Source organism: Pseudochaenichthys georgianus, chromosome 15 (genome assembly GCF_902827115.2).
Source record: "Pseudochaenichthys georgianus chromosome 15, fPseGeo1.2, whole genome shotgun sequence".
NCBI classification, from domain to species: Eukaryota; Metazoa; Chordata; class Actinopteri; order Perciformes; family Channichthyidae; genus Pseudochaenichthys; species Pseudochaenichthys georgianus.
Window position 1 is genome coordinate 3576017 of NC_047517.1, and position 17597 is coordinate 3593613.

Consider the following 17597-nt stretch of genomic DNA (forward strand, 5'->3'; position numbering starts at 1 on the left):
CATAGCTGATGCTGAGCTAAACATGTTTGCTAACCGTCCATATGCGTTAATGTGACTGACCTCTCCGGGTGAGTTTTCAAGTGCCTGATGAAATTTGACGTTGTTGCACCAGCATCCTTGATTTTAATTACATTACATTGCATTTAGCTGACGCTTTTATCCAAAGCGACTTACAATAAGTACATTCGACCAGGAAAATACAACCTTGAAGAAAACAGAATCATATAAGTACATCAGGTTTCATAGAGCCAAACATTTCAAGTGCTACTCAACTGGCTATAGATAAGCCAGTCCTTTATTAGTATATAAGTGCTCTGTTAGCAGTTCTCAGTTAGTAATTCTATCGCTCGAGGTAGAGTCGAAAGAGATGAGTTTTCAGTCTGCGCCGGAAGATGTGCAGGCTTTCTGCTGTCCTCATGTCAATGGGGAGCTCATTCCACCATTTTGGAGCCAGGATAGCAAACCCACGTGTTCCTGCTGATGGGAACTTGGGTCCCCCTCGCAGCGAGGGTGCAGCGAGTCGTTTGGCTGATGCAGAGCGTAGTGCACGCGCTGGGGTGTACAGTTTAACCATGTCCTGGATGTAGGAAGAGCCAGATCCATTCGCAGCATGGTAAGCAAGTACCAGTGTCTTGAAGTGGATTCTAGCAGTTACCGGAAGCCAGTGAAGGGAGCGGAGTGGTGTGGGAAAATTTAGGAAGGTTGAAGACCAGACGAGCCGCTGCATTCTGGATGAGCAGCAGAGGTCGGATGGCACATGCAGGTAGACCAGCCAGGAGGGAGTTGCAGTAGTCTAGGCGTGAGATGACGAGAGCCTGGACCAGAACCTGCGTCGCTTTCTGTGTCAGCTGGGGACGTATCCTCCTGATGTTGTAAAGCGTGTATCTGCAGCAGCGGGTTGTAGCAGCGATGTTTGCAGTGAAGGACAGTTTGTTATCTAGGATCACACCCAGATTCCTTGCTGTCTGAGTCGGGGAAACAACAGAGGTGCTGATGTTGATTGTCAGGTCAAGAGTGGGACAATCTTTCCCCGGAAGGAAAAGCAGTTCAGTCTTGTCAAGGTTGAGCTTGAGGTGATGAGCAGACATCCACTGAGAGATGTCAGCTAGACAAGCAGAGATGCGTGCGACGACCTGGGTCTCTGAGCGGGGAAAGGACAGAATTAATTGGGTGTCGTCAGCGTAGCAGTGGTATGTAAAACCATGTGGGCTAATGACTGATCCGAGCGAGTTTGTTTACAGGGAGAAGAGGAGGGGACCAAGAACAGAGCCCTGAGGGACCCCTGTAGTTAATTGACAAGGGTCGGACTCGGACCCTCTCCAAGTTACCCTGTAGGTACGGTCTTTGAGGTATGAGGTGAGGAGGGAAAGTGCAGAGCCTGAAACTCCAAGTTCTTGGAGAGTGTGAAGGAGGATCTGATGGTTCACCGTGTCGAATGCAGCAGACAACAGGATGATGACAGAGGAGAGGGATGCTGCTTTGGCAGTGTGCAGTTCCTCAGTGACAGCAAGGAGGGCAGTTTCTGTGGAGTGACCTGCCTTGAAACCAGACTGGTGTGGATCCAGAAGGTTGTTCTGATGGAGATAACAGGAGAGTTGTCTAAAGACAGCGCGTTCAAGTGTTTTAGACAGGAACGGGAGGAGAGAGACCGGCCTGTAGTTTATAACATCTGACGGGTTGAGAGAGGGTTTCTTTAGGAGAGGATTTACTCTTGCCTCCTTGAGACTGTTTGGAAAGTGACCAGAAGTTAGAGAAGTGTTGATGAAATGGGAGAGAAATGGTAGAATATCAGGAGCGATAGTCTGAAGGAGGTTTGAAGGGATAGGGTCCAGAGGACAGGTGGTAGGGCGGGCAGAGGTAATGAGGGTAAGAACCTCACTTGGAGAGAGAGGGGAAAAGGAGGTTAGTGTGTAGGTGGAAGGAGGGTCTGGTGACCCAGCGGTGAGTAGAGGTGAGTCAGAAAAAGAAAAGTGAATATCAACAACCTTTTTTTCAAAGTGGTTAACAAAGTCGCTTGACAGAAGTGAGGAGAGGGGAGGGGCTTTGGGAGGGTCCAAGAGGGTGGAGAAGAAAGAAAATAGTTGTTTGGGATTGGAATAGGAAGATTGGATCTTATCTTGAAAGAAAGTGCTTTTTGCCTGAGAGATCGAAGCAGAGAAAGAGGAGAGGAGAGCCTGATAGGTTAGGAGGTCGTCATGATGTTTGGATTTCCACCGTTTCCGCTCTGCTGCCCGAAGGACGGTTCTATTAGCACGCAGTGCGTCATTTAGCCAGGGAGCAGGAGGGGACTGACGAGCCTGCCGAGATGTGAGAGGACAGAGAGAGTCCAGAGAGGAAGAGAGAGTAGAGAGGAGAGTTTCCGCAGCAGAGTTCGGAGGCAGGAGTTGGAACGAGTCAGAGGAAGGGAGGGCTGAGAGCACCGATGAGGCAAAGGTAGAGGGGGAGAGGGAACGAAGGTTACGGCGGACAGGTGCAGGATGAGTAGAGATTAGTTTGTTATGTTTGGAAAGGGGTAGAGAGAATGAAATGAAGAAGTGATCGGATGTGTGGAGCGGGTTTACAGAGAGGTTAGAAGTAGTGCAGTTCCTTGAGAATATGAGATCAAGGACACTGCCAGCTTTATGAGTTGGTGGGGACGGAGACAGTGAGAAAGCAAAGGCAGTTAACAGAGATGTGAGTTTGTCTATCTTCCCTGTCTGGAGGTTGAAGTCTCCGAGAAGTACAATTTAATATTGCAGACTTTGCAGTGTGCGCTCCTTTTGTTGGTGCCGCCGGTCCAAGTCAAGTCTGAAGTCTCTGTGTGTGCGACTTAAGTGCGACTCGAGTCCGAGTCACAAACTCGAGTCCCCATCTCTGCAGTCTTGTATATTGTAGGTTTTAGTCGAGACCGGTGGTTTGAACCAGGAGCTACCGAGCCACGACACACACCATCAGCCATCTTGGTATTCTGTCTTAAGAAAGGTCTAATTTGTTTAAAATGTTGCAAGTTGAATTTAACGCTGTTCGAATCCAGTATGACTCCAAGATACTTGAAGTGGGAGACTAGTTCTAGTTCTGCTCAGTTTAAAAACACATTGGATCCTTCGATTTTGACTGGTCGTTTACTGAACATCATGCATACTGTTTTTTTTGCATTTAACTGTAAGCAAATGTTGTTCAGCCAGTGTTGACCCTTGTCCAAAGCTTTTGAGAGACAACATGAGATCATTGCAGTGTTCTTCCTGTGTACAAAGATGACCGCATCATCAGCATCCATTTGCACATTCAACTCAGGACATACATTAGGCAAGTCATTAATGTACAGTGAAAACAGTAATGGTCCAAGAATGGAACCTTGTGGAACCCCAACAGGGTTGACAAGGTACGGGGATTTGGCTCCGTTGACCAAAACACACTGTTTTCTGTTCGATAAGTAAGACTTAAACCACTGTATTGAATCTGCCGAAAAATTGAAATGAGTCAGCTTTGTAAGGAGCACTTGGTGGTTAACAGTCAAACGCCTTCCTGAGATCAAGGAAGACAGCACCTACATATGGGCTCATGTCCAACATACATTTAACCTTTTCCACAAAGACACAGTTAGCTGTCTCAGTGGAGTGGTGAGCACGAAAAGCAAACTGCATTGGGTGGAGTGGAGCGAAACCTTTATCTAAGTGTTTGGTGATTAGTTTTCACACCCATTTTTCAGCTACCTTAGAGACACAGGGGAGGATGCTGATTGGTCTGTAATTGGACATCATTGCCTTATCCCCAGATTTAAAGATCGGTGTCACCGTAGTCACCTTCCAGGATGATGGAACTTCCCTCGTGCTGATAGATTGATTTACTAGCATAGTAATTTGTTGTATTAGACCGTCAATATTTGTTTTCATGAAGTTGGTGCTCTTAATTTCCCAACTTTCCCACTGACACTTCCTACTCACCTTCCACATCTCCCATCCACAGTCTAACAATGAGGTTCACCTGCCTCTGGACCCCCTCCCCTCTCACAGTCTACTGCTCCAGACATCCTTCCATTTCTTACCCATTTTATTAATACTCCGCTAACAACTGGCTGCTTATAATACTTGAGTAAATGCAGTTAGTTACTTTTCCTCCACTAGTGACAGTTAAGGTGAAACTACTATATATATGATTACCAAACGTGAAATTATCTTTTATTTTTCTATCTTTTACACAGATTTATACTCAGTTATCATTTCCATATAAGGTAGAGCCAACTTTGAGACCATGAGATGAAATCATGAGCTTGAAGTTAAAGGGAAGTAAACTCACTGCCTCTCTTTGGCCCAGCATTCCAGCAGGACCAGCTGGTACAGAGCGGGGTCGTCCCCAGACTGGTGTCCATCATCAGGCAGTATCCGAAGAACGACCCCCTGGTCAACGTCTGCCTGCTGGCCCTCTGTAACCTGGCAGACATGGGTGATTATTTAGTAACTTTTTGTCAGTCATTTATTATTAGCTAAACATGATTTGTAAACTATCAACCAGTCTGAGCTGGTTGATGTTGCCAGGGAAAGAGAAGTTTGGGGCCCTCTACTGGAACTGCTACTTCCGCGACCCGACTCGGGTAAGAGATAGAAGATGGATGGACCAAGTGCTACAGAGGTGTCCCTGAGCAAGGCACCGTTCCCCACACTGCCGTTCAAAATGGCAGCACACTGCTCCTAACACTAGGATGGGTCAAATGCAGAGAAACAATTTCCCCACGAGGGATTAATAAAAGTCCATAAAAATCCATGACTCAATAACAACACATACACAAGGACAGCATGACATTAGGCCAATTTCATTTCAAACCTTTATTATCGCGACTATATTGCATACACAAACAACTACACAAATGTTAGCTCAGATAACTGGTCACAACATATGAAATATGAATATGCAAACACAATATACGTCATTGAACTGAACTGAGATATGAATACTTCAAATAAATGGCAACATACATTCTGTAGATGCTAGAACACATGTATGAAATTAAACGTGCTCAATCTCTATAACTCGCTGCATCTAATCACAAGAATGCACTCAAAGTAAAGAAATATAATGTCACAACATAAGAACTTACACGTAAGGCCTTCTCAAGGGCTACGAACAGACATCAGCTTCACTGCAGCATAACTACTAACTATAACTAATAACTAACTTCCTGTCACATGGAACTAGAACTAAATACTAAGCCAGAATAATAACCATTTTTAAAAGCTGCAGATGTACGATGGCTATCAGTGGTGGTCAGGATGACCAGGTGCCTGCACACTGTCACATGTGTAGAGCTATGTGTTTGCAGACTCAGCGAGGGAGGCCCTGGCAGAGCAAGGCGTGGCAGAGGTGCTGACCTTCCAGCTGAAACGGGCGCCTGACGCTGAGCGCCGACATGTCATCCTGGAAATACTGGGGGCTCTGGGCGAGAGTGGTAAGAGCTCAAGGTTGCTTCAGGAAGAAGGCTTGGGAAATATTGATTTGATATTTCTTTCTAGAACCATTTCTAAACCTCTCAAATAAGCTTTTAATAAAGTCAGGCTTTACCATGAGCCATCAGAATTGGGGTGTGTTAGTCAGGCTGTTGTGGGCAATACAACCAATCAATCAGTGATCACATTGATTGTACTAACTGGACAATCAGCTGTCGTGCTGGAACTGTGCTATTGCCAAATCCCCCCTTTGATGAGACTAGTTCCACAGAATCGACATACAGATTTCAAAATAATCTTCCCCAGTGCGGCATTAGCATGGTTGCTAATTTTTGTCAAGGGCTGTGTGTTTTATGATGTCCGGGTTTCCATCATAAGGTAATGCTAAGGACCACCTACCACCTGGGGCTGTCTTTTGTTTTGTAAAGATGTTGTACCTATTTTGGAAGATATTGTAAGCTAATGATCAATTAAACTGCGCTGGACCCCCAGATACACTGAAGCTGCAGTTTGCAGAGTCAGGAGTACCGGAGGCCTTATCAGAGATGATTCGGAGTCTGCAGGGAGGATCTGACCCCCACGACCTCTGCAGCATCAAGATCGCCTCCAACCTCATCGTGTCTCTGCTGTTAGGAGGTGAGCAATGCTGATGTTACACCTGAACATCTGTGTAGCAACCACTGTCTCAGTGTAGACACCTGTTTCCTTTGTTGTCGTTCTGACTGAAGCCTCTTTCTGCTGATCAAAGTGTTGAGATGATGTAATGTTTGCTAACTGTGTGTGTGTGTGTGTGTGTGTGTGTGTGTGTGTGTGTGTGTGTGTGTGTGTGCGTGTGTGTGTGTGCGTGTGCGTGTGCGTGCGTGCGTGCGTGCGTGTGTGTGTGTGTGTGTGTGTGTGTGTGTGTGTGTGTGTGTGTGTGTGTGTGTGTGTGTGTGTGTGTGTGTGTGTGTGTGTGTGTGTGTGTGTCAGATGAGTCCATGCAGAAGTGTTTTGGGGAGGGCTCTGGTGTGGTGTATCAGGATGTTCTGTCCTGGCTGCAGAGCTCCAACACACAGCTGCAACTGTCCGGAGCCCTGGCCATCGCCAACTTTGCCAGAAATGGTGAGACATTTTTCAGGAAAGATCACCCATGTGGTTATGAATCCACAATTGTCAATCAAGCAAAACATACCCCCAGATTACACAGCAATTTTCTTGAAAGTTGCAATGACCAAGTTTATAACAGAATCAGAAAAGCACGGACAGCAAACCCAAAGAGAATGTTCTCTAACTCTGCAGCTCGCTCAGCTCCACTGAGCCTTTTAGCTCCTTTTACTTCATGGTTTGTTTTTCTACGGCACTCCACTCTTTCCACTTCACCACACTCAGTGTCATTTCCAGCAGCCGCAGACACCTCTTTTCAGTGGAGAAGTACACTGCCTGCTCAACAGCAGGCAGTGTACTGCCTAAAAGCTCAATGAGCTTTTAGCAGCTCATGAACTCAGGATTAAGCAGAGACCATAAACAGCTCACATTATTCAGGTGGACACAAAGACTCCCAGTGATTGATCAGGTTGATCTGAACCTGCTTGATGTAACAAGTGCACCAAATCAAAGTATGATGTGTGTGTATTAACAGCTGAAGGTGTTTCAGAGTTTAGTTTATTGCTTGTTTTTGCTGCCACCAAGTGGCCAAAAAACGGTTGTTTTAGATCTCAGATCTAATATCTTCTTGAAAAGAAATTCTTGTTATTTTTAAATAATACAATGTTTATTGTCAAGCATATTAGTGCCTGTGTGAGAGTTGTGGATTTTGAAATGTATATGTGCTGTAATACAGAACATGTGTGTTGGCTTCTCAGATAGTAACTGTGTGAAGATGCTGGACCTTGGGGTGGTTCCTCACATCCTGACCTTGTTGGAGCAACATGTGGACGAAGGAGATGTGTCTGTTCAACACGCCGGACTGAGCGCACTCAGAAACCTGGCCATTCCTGGTACTGATCACAGGAAACAGTATGTACGCTGCTGTGACACTTCAACTGACAGGATGCTCTGTGTCTGCAGCCACTAACAAAGTGCGGATGCTGGAGGACGGTGTGACGGAGAGGATAAAGAGCCTGCTGCGCTCCGACATGCCGCCGGTGCAGTTCAAACTGCTGGGGACACTGCGCATGATGGTGGACGGACACGGTTAGCACAGCACGTTATAGTTACACACAGGGAATGTTTCGATGTAACAGACATAATGCATGAGTACCATGTTCCACAGAATGAACCTTGATATATTCCTCAGGTGCCTAACAGACACATTTGTACAATAGACAAATGAACAGACAAACAAACAGTGAGGCAATAACTATCAAACACAAATGAGCATGGTTTGATCTGTCTGAGGAGGAAACTAGACTGAAAGGAAGAAGAATGTAAAAGAAAGAACACCAGGGATTATGATCCTTTGTCCTTTGTTCCCCATATGAGGCGTCCCACCCAGAACAGAATAACCTTTCCAGTTTTGCTATTGTATGCAGTTTTCCCTGGATTCATTTACATTCTCACGTATCCCTCTGTCCAGTCCAACATGTTTGTTGATAACATTCAGTTCCACAGGGGGATAATTTAATTCATTCAAATATGAATCACTCTTATGAAAACGGTTTCCTTAGTGAAGGGTTCCCCACTGCTATCTTTAATCTGACAGCTTCTATACCGACGTCTTCAATCCTAATTTCTCTTTTCTGTGCTGCGCTGCAGAGGAGGCAGCTTTGGTGCTGGGGAGGGACGCTGTGCTGCTGACCCGGGTCATGGAGTGGTGTGAGGCCAAAGACCATGCAGGGGTCCGGGGGGAGTCCAGTCGCCTCCTGGCTGCCCTCATCAGACACAGTCGCAGCGCAGTGAGACCTCTTTCTGCTGGCTCATCATTCCTGTCTGTTAACGTCATGACCGTGCAGCACTGAACATGTCCTCTATCTGACAGGAAGTGGTCCATGCTGTAGCCAAAGCAGATGGGGTTCGGCACCTTATCTCCATGGCAACAAGTGAACATGTCATCATGCAGAACGAGGCCCTGGTTTCCCTGGCAATAGCATCTGCCATTGACATTGGTAAAGCATTTTGAGACACTTTAAGTCAACAAAAAACCTTAATTGCATTACTATGCAATATATAGTTTTGTATGTTGTTGCAAAAAGGAAGAACAAATTATTCCAGCCACAATGAACATTGTAAATACATAAATATTGAAATTGTAATGTTTGCTAACTGTGTGTGTGTGTGTGTGTGTGTGCGTGCGTGCGTGCGTGCGTGCGTGCGTGCGTGCGTGTGTGTGTGTGTGTGTGTGTGTGTGTGTGTGTGTGTGTGTGTGTGTGTGTGTGTGTGTGTGGGTGTGTGTGGGTGGGTGTGTGTGTGTGTCACAGAGTCTATGAAGGAAGCGTTTAGGGACTCTGAGCTGCTCACCATGCTGAAGGAGATGTTGGAGGATCCTGTCGGGGCGATCGAAGTCAAGTTCAGTGCTTTAGGTCTGATCTGCAGCCTGGCTAACTCCAGTAAGTGTTCCACCTCACAAGCCCCATGATGATTCATCACATTTTTAGCAATATCTCTGCAACCTGCAGTATTTTCAATCAAGCTCTTGTACTGTTCAGTTTCCACCTTTCAGTCACAAATCATCAAAACATATCTGCAGTCACACAGCAGGTAGGGGACATACAGAATTGTTTGTGGACACTAGGCTGATGCAATGCAGATGTTTTATCTTGCTGAACAACACACTCTCACTCCCTAAGCGTCCAATAGCGACGTTTGGTCAGTGTCCGTGGCGTCCAATTGTGACGCTCCTAGGCTCCTTCAGCGTCATAAAGGGACGCAAATAGCTTTCAACTGATTGCAATGTATTCCCATCTGCGGCGGGATTTGACGCTCATGGAAGCACGGCATTCGTTTGTGTCGGCTGCCCTTAAAGGCAATGTGAGCGTCCATTCCCATTGGATAACGGAGAATTGTACACCCGGAAGTAAGTATTCCTCTTACTGTCGATTGATTTTACAGTGATATCTGCACTACTCATCAACTAAAACACACCAGATTATCCTTGTTAATTACACAACATTGATTGGTTTAAATTGTGTGCAATGCTTTTGTATTTTTCCCCTTCGATTCGGAGAAACAAATATTTGTTCTGAGTAAAGGATGGCTACACTACCCAGAATCCCCAGCTATCTTTGGACTACACCATGTGCTCTGTTTGACAAACCCCGTGATAGTCCTCAAGCTCTGTGATTGGAGAGTGTGCACCGAGGGTTACGCAGATTCTCGAACAGCACTTGAAATGGGATGGAACCACGGCAGACTGTCCAAAACTGGATTTGAACGGGTCCACCGCGTAATATCAGTTAAAATAAGTGCTTCAACATAGTTAACATTGCTGGAGGTATGCACACATATTGATAGAGGTCTTGTAATGCACTATTGAGGAACCTGCAACCCAAGTTTTTCATTCAATGCATAACTACACCATAGTTGTGTAGGCCTATATGATATGACAATAAACCTTAGAAAATCTTAAAATATTGAAAGGGATGTGCAAAATAGTCATTATATACAGTCTTTAATGAACTATTAATATAGAATAACGAGTAATGAATATACTTTATAGGGATCGTATTAATATCTAATAATAAAACTAATGAAATTCAATAACATGCTTTAACCACCAGGTGTCCCTTTATGTCAGCTGTGCACCTTTATGGTGTAAATACAGCCTATCTACCAATTGGATCAAATATAAAAGTGAGCCGAATTAGTGTTGATACTGCAAGGAGACGTATTGTGTGAAAAGAAATGTAAGATGTTGTTTAATGGCTGATATATTTATGATCCACGTCACGTTTTCTGTTCCTCATGTTTGTCTAGAAGTCTTCTCATCAGGGCTCTATAAATACAGAACTACGGCAGATATGTAATATGTAATGCAGCCGAACCGTGTATTACAATGCCGTTATGTGATGACTTTCAAAGAGAAAAGCAAGCACACTCGGAATAAAGTATCATTATTTTTTTTTTTAAATGTTTTCGGTCTGTTTCCGGTATTTGTTAATGACGATGTGCTGTGAGATGTGAGACTGGAATTGCACAGGGGAAAATAACGTAGGCTATCTTTAGATGCGGATTTTGTTAAACTAATATGTTTGCGCTGTGGACCAACACTATACATTGACGGGGAAGGGGGTAGCAATAAAGATAACACCATTAAACAGTTACACAACATAACAGAAATAATATCGAAATAATATCGATAGCAGCGTCCCTAGCAACCACCTTGTTAACAATGAAAACGTCGCGATTTCCTGAAGTAATCTTCATAATAACTAGCAAACTAAAGATCATGTACATCCACTGCACACATAATCTGAAATAACAACTCATATTTCTCGCATCAAATGACATCAAAACGCATTTTAATGGCCAAACTAACTTTAAAATAGGCATTTTCCACCGAGAATAAAACGAAGTTCGGCCATGTTTTCTTTTTCTGCAAGGAGAAATTTGAAGATCATGTGACATAGACGCCAGCCATTGGAATGAATGGTGAAAAAAACAGGGTTTGTCAAACAGAGCACATGGTGTAGTCCAAACGACAGCTGGGGATTCTGGGTAGTGTAGTGTCTTCTGCCATCCTTTACTCCGAAAAAATATTTGTTTCTCCGAATCGAAGGGGAAAAATACAAAAGCATTGCACACAATTTAAACCAATCAATGTTGTGTAATTAACAAGGATAATCTGGTGTTTTTTAGTCGATGAGTAGTGCAGATATCACTGTAAAATCAATCGACAGTAAGAGGAATACTTACTTCCGGTTGTACAATTCTCCGTTATCCAATGGGAATGGACGCTCACATTACCTTTAAGGGCAGCCGACATAAACGAATGCCGTGCTTCCATGAGCGTCAAATCCCGACGCAGATGGGAATACATTGCAATCAGTTGAAAGCTATTTGCGTCCCTTTATGACGCTGAAGGAGCCTAGGAGCGTCACAATTGGACGCCACGGACACTGACCAAACGTCGCTCCTGGACGCTTAGGGAGTGAGAGTATGTTGTGCTGAACACTTGTTTTTTGGTTTATCAGCATCTTTTTAATAATGAGTATTTGTATTGTTGTTATTTGTTTACACCGTAGTTATGTATATGCAGAGATGTGGTCGTTACTAAAAAAAAGTAATATATTACATATTACATATTACTTTAAAAAAAAGTAATATATTTTTATTTTATTTTATTTTATTTATCCTTTATTTATCCAGGAATGTCCCATTGAGATACAAGATCTCTTCTTCCAGGGAGTCCTGACCAACACGGCACACAACAAGTTTCAACATAAAACAAAGGCATTAAACAAAAAAAACATACAATTCAAATATAAATACAGAAGGCCATTTGTGCAGTGGCAAGAAGCATAATCACATCAGCAATAGCATCAGGTAAAACAGTTACATGTTTCATGAAGGGCTAATCGTAGCATACCTTTAAAAGCATTTACAGTAGGAAGTGCCTCTAGACAAAGTTTTACTTGCAGCGTATTCCATAAAAAGGGAGCATAGTGGGAGAATGCAGCTTTACCAAGCTCTGACTGCATCAAAGGAACATTTAAAAGCATCCCATTTGCTGCTCGTCTAGTATTAAAAAAGCAAGTATAAAATGACAGAAGTCTGGAGATATATAAGGGCAGCTTACCTAGCAATGACTTAAGGATAAAAATCAACATGTGTGATTGTCTTCTTTGGTACAGAGAGGACCATCCTAAGGACTGATACAAAGTGCAGTGGTGGGTGCGAGAGCCTGCACCCGTTACAAAACGTATAGCAGTATGGTACGCAGAGTCCAGCTTTTTAAGCAGGGAGGAAGAAGCATGCATATAGATCACATCGCCATAGTCTAATACAGACAGAAAGGAACTCTGCACAATTCTCTTCCTGGCTTCAGACGGGAAACATTTCCTTAAACGAAAGAAAAAGCCCAGTTTAGGTCTAAGTTTTCTCAGTAGGTTCCCAATATGAACATCAAAGGCCATCTTTTCATCAATCCATATGCCCAGATATTTGTAGGATGCTACTTTGTCAAGGCATGTCCCTTCCAGTGTACGAATCGGAGGGACAGCTGTATTAGCTCGAGAGCGAGAGAAGGTCATGTACTTGGTCTTTTTTGCATTAAGGACCAGTCTTAGCCTTAGCAAGGAGTGTTGCAGTGTATTAAAAGCATCCTGTAGAAGCTCTATAGCCTGAGTTAAAGAGGAAGCCACTGTATAAACAACTGTATCATCGGCGTATAAATGAAACCGTGCTGGGTTTATCCCATTTCCTAGTTCATTTATAAAGATGGAGAATAAGACAGGGGCCAAAATAGAGCCTTGTGGAACACCTTTGTTTATAGTAAGAGCAGCTGAGGTATAATCTTCTACTGAGACACACTGAGTTCTTTCAGATAGATCGTTTTTAAACCAGCTCAAAGCCATTTTGCCAAGATATATTACACTACTTCGTTACTCTCTACATAAAGTAACTCGTTACTTTACTCGTTACCTTACTCGTTACTTTACTCGTTACTTTACTCGCAGGGCCGGCCCGCCCCTCCCTACAGGCAGATCACGCAGACTGCTAAAGTTTCAAATGTTCTCTTTAGTTCAGTTTCCATTGTCACATAAGACTGATCCAGATCCTGAATGTTTTCCTATCTGACCGTGGCTGTCCTCTGTCTCCTGCTATCTGTATATTTTGCGCAGTCTATCTCTGCTCACGCTGTTGCGTCGGCGTGTTCTCCTGCGTGTTGGTCATGTGTTGCACTGGAACCAGACACCGCAAAGACTTCAGCCGAGCACATACGAACTGCGCATGCGTGAGTGGCAATAACTCTCCTTACCAGCAGGCGGCGGTAGTGTGTATTCGTCATTCAAAACAGGCAACAACCGGAAAACAGAGAAGAAGAACAGACTGTGATATAAACAAACAACAAATAGCTGTGCGTTAGCTTCACCTTAGCATGTGTTCTTTGCAGGTGTTTGTTGAGGTTTGAATCTAGCAGCAGCCAATAAAACTACCAAAACCATCTCCAGCATCTGGTATTTATGAATAACTTTAGGAAACGATTCTGCTTTAGCCAAGCGGGGCGGCCATGGCGCAGTGGGTTAGTGGGTGACCCTCAGATCAGGGGAGCAAGAAAGCACCGGTTCAATCCCACATTGACCCCCACGGGGGCCAGTATGTCAATGTGTCCTTGGGCAAGACACTTCACCCCAAATTGCTTTATTACATTATATTCCATGTCTAATTTATGTAATGTAAAGCACGCTAAAACAGAAAACCTGAAACCATACATCTCGAGAGGTGATCCCCAAGCACAAGGCTCTAAAACTGCAGTTTGTCCAATGCCCACTGCGGAGGTACCAAACAAATGTGTCATTGATACAAGCTTTAGAAAAAGAAAAGTGCCTAGAACAAACATAAATCATATAAACGTATCCTTTTTTCATCAATTAAGACTGAATGTGTTACACAAGTCTCCAGTCAAAGCCTCTGCACAAGCTGAGCAGAGCTATGTTTAAAATCGCTGTAAAGCCAGAGACCCTGTTTAGATGGGATAACTCCAGGTACTTCCAGTTATGGTCCGTGTCTCCAGGAGCACATTTTGTCATGATGATGCTGAAATCAGTGGATAAAAGTTGTGCTCACACAGGTGCAACGAAGTCAGCGTGAGAGGCCTTCTACACTCCCAGTTGTAATCCATCTCACACTGATTCCTCTGCTCTCCCTTCCACCCCTGTCTGCTGTAGGTGTGATGAAGGAGGAGCTGCACTCTGTGAATATGAAGGAGAGCCTCAGTAAACTGGCAGAGCACAGCAACAGTAAACTCGCCTCGCAGGCCATCTCCATACTGGCCTCTCTGGGTGACAGCAGCTAAATCAGAACACCTTCCGTCCGGCTTATTCAAATTCATTCAAATTATCCTACTGCTACCTATTGAAATGGCTTGACAAAATGTATCCTGTTGTTTGGCAATAATTACTTATTTTGGATAAGCAAGACTTAAAACTAAAAGGGGTTCATCAACCAGGAGCATGAATGTGTGTCAATCTAGCAAATAGATTATGAGAAACATGTGCTAAATTGACATCTTGGACTGAGAGTGGAAGTAGAGGAAAGTTGCCAGTGTCCACATGAAACCTCTCCATTGTTTTGACATTTCTTGTAGGCCTAGAAAGGAGAAAGTCAGATAGTACTTCCCATGAGACAATTCAAATTCAAATTCAAAACCTTTATTTATCCAGGTAAAATCCCATTGAGATCAATTATCTCTTTTTCAAGGGAGACCTGCAGCAGTAGGTTCCACAACTATAGGCGCGTTCACACTACGGTACTTTTCCCACAAAGGTTCATGCGAACTTAGTTCATGCGAACTCTTTAGTTCGCATGAACTAAGTACAGATCGCGTTCACACCAGAAAAAGTCCCTGGGGGTGGATTAGGCAAATGAAGCCGTTGAAGTCACTTCCTCTCCTTCTGCTTTGGGTTTACTGGCAGGCCGCAAACCACTTCACGGCGTATAATGCCGCCCAAAGTCCCCGGCCGGAAGTCCCCGGAGTTGGGGACTGGCTTCAGTAGAAGCTGCTGGGAGTCCCAGCAGCTTCTACTGAAGCCTTCCGAGTAAATCGCCAGAACGCCGACACCTCCTCATCTCCACCGCTCCCATGTTTTATTTTGTGTTGCCATAAGTTAGTCTCTCTGCGTTTCTGCGCTGGGCTAATGCTAATAATGCTAATGTGAGGATAATAAAATGGCGGCTTCACAAAACATTTTGGGAGTTTTGCGGGGCGTGGTTTGCAATCCGCCCAGCCAATCAGAAATATAGCTCTTTTCTCACAAAAGAGCCGCTCGAAAGTCCCTGCTCTCTACCTGCTAGAGAGCAGGGACTTTCGAGGGGGTAAAAAGGTTCGCATGAACTACTTTTAGTACCGGCTCTTTTTGGTGTGAACGCGATCATGAACTAAGTTCGCATGAACCTTTGTGGGAAAAGTACCGCAGTGTGAATGCGCCTTATGGCACTAAAATGGAATTTCAAGAAGGAAACCAAAACATCTACACATTATTCTGTCTGTAATCTGGCCTGTAGTTGTTGTGTTTTGCTGCCATGGACCATGGTTAGTGGATAGATGAATGAACTGACCTCACCTTCTTTGAGATGTACTTGTTGTGATGCTAGCCCATGTTAATATATAATGTATACAGAAATGTCATATTATCAAACGTTTAATGTTGATATCTATAAACGTTGACATTAACTAAATGTAATATTGAACAGATTTCACATAATTGTATTAGGTTAGTTGAAAGCAATCATATTAAGTTGAACCTAATATTGGTTATTGCACTTTCAACTAACCTAATAGAGTTGTGAAATCAGTTGACATAATACACAAGTGTCAGTTCTGGCCAAATGTATTGAATGCATGAAGAGCCCCACAGATTTCTGAAATGAACCACAATATGTTGGTGCACCCAAATCACGAAGAGACGACCACAAGATGGAATTTTTGTTAAAAAGAAAATGTAATCTCATAGCCTCAATCAATGGACGGGGTTTGACATTAATCTATGCGTAAAGCAAAATACCTATGAACGTTAAAAAGGATCTGTGCAGCAACATTGTTGAGTTAAAATGATTTTTGAATGAATTTGAATTTCAATGACTTCAGTTACAAATAAAATGAGTGGCTAATATTGTTGGTATCAGACTGAATGGATGCAAATCAACTGCATACAATTGAGTTCAAGACTGAGATATTTCTTACAGGCTTAAGCCTGGTCTTACAGTCGATAGGACCGAACCACTGTAATTCACCACTGTCATTCTGAATAACAGAGCTATTAATGTAGCCATACTCACAAACAACACAACTGTGTGCTCAAGTAATACACACTGACTTTCTCTAGTGGTGAAACATTATGACTTGAGTTTTACAACGACTTGGGTAAGCTAAGAGAGGTGCTGTTGTCATCTGGAAGGAAACAAGCAGCTGTGTATCGTTGGTCATGGGTAAACAGATTCTGGTACTGGCTTTAATGCCATGCAAAGAAATGATGCTGTTTGTGTTACAAATATACTAGAAGTATCGGTCTGTTTGTATGTATATACAGGATCATTGAGAAGAGTGCAGGTGCACACCACACACACACTAACAGAGTAACAGGAGTGATGCACACCGAAGGTGGTGTGAGTGGGGGGCTAAGAACCTGCAGCACATTAGAATGAAAATCCTTATTAAAACTTCATGGTGACAGGTGCATGGACATCTTCATTGAAACTGTGTTTCCATCAACAGTTGAAGGGAGATCTAACCCATAGGGGGATGATCAAAAGCATAACTTATCAAACTGCCTGCACATGTGGCTGCAGCGTGACAGCAAAATCCACCACTAACGCATTCTCAATAAAGCTTCCTGTTGATGATATATCGCAAACATACATTTGTAATCCCTCAGAGGGATCCTAGAAGCACAATGTGAAGAAGACACATGCACAACATATCTGAACTGCATCCATTATCATAATACATAACAGTGTTACAGTGCAATAAGCAATGCAGTGTACATTTATAGTTTGGCAGCCAGAGGAAATGATGAGTGTCTGTTCTATTCAATCATGCAGCGGACAAGAGTTTTACTGTCATATTTTATGTTATATTTGTATCAAGATGTATTTCTCTATACATTAATATATAACACCAACATTTGTGAAAAATCTGTATATTTCAAAGTAAGGGAATATTTAAAAAAAATGTAAGCTTTGTTCTAGAAACTGCAGAATAAATATATGCAATGTCTTCCCCCACATGATGTCTGTTCATAATTTTTCTCTTTCATTTGCAACAATATATTAGCAAAGAGTATGCACAAGAATGGCTTTCTGCACAAACCCCATGTGGCGGCTCAATCCCCAGTTACGTTTGAGTCACCGAGAGGCTAAACTTGGCTATAAACTGTGACACGTTTTCGAAGAGAAAGTCCATAGTGAAGCAAGATAGTTTTTGGGATATTTAATAAACAAAATGGACAAAACGGTCAACAGAAAAAATTACAGCACAAGCTCACCCTCTGTCATCCGCACTCGACATGAAACAGGTGACTTAAATAGACTCATTAATCCGTG

The 17597-nt window shown here is 43.4% G+C and overlaps 1 protein-coding gene across 2 annotated transcripts in view; it reads left to right on the forward strand.

Moving 5' to 3' along the window:
• LOC117459993 (rap1 GTPase-GDP dissociation stimulator 1-B) overlaps positions 1-17269 on the forward strand; it is a 79065-nt gene extending 61796 nt beyond the window's left edge. For both annotated transcript variants that reach the window (XM_034101189.2, XM_071205686.1), the window contains 10 exons: positions 4294-4422; positions 5297-5422; positions 5913-6056; positions 6390-6521; positions 7262-7396; positions 7467-7592; positions 8154-8293; positions 8377-8503; positions 8816-8944; positions 14225-17269. In XM_034101189.2, the coding sequence (XP_033957080.1) occupies positions 4294-4422; positions 5297-5422; positions 5913-6056; positions 6390-6521; positions 7262-7396; positions 7467-7592; positions 8154-8293; positions 8377-8503; positions 8816-8944; positions 14225-14352 (1316 nt within the window). In that variant the 3' untranslated portion in view covers positions 14353-17269. The remainder of the gene's footprint in view (positions 1-4293; positions 4423-5296; positions 5423-5912; positions 6057-6389; positions 6522-7261; positions 7397-7466; positions 7593-8153; positions 8294-8376; positions 8504-8815; positions 8945-14224) is intronic.
• Positions 17270-17597: the final 328 nt, after the last annotated feature.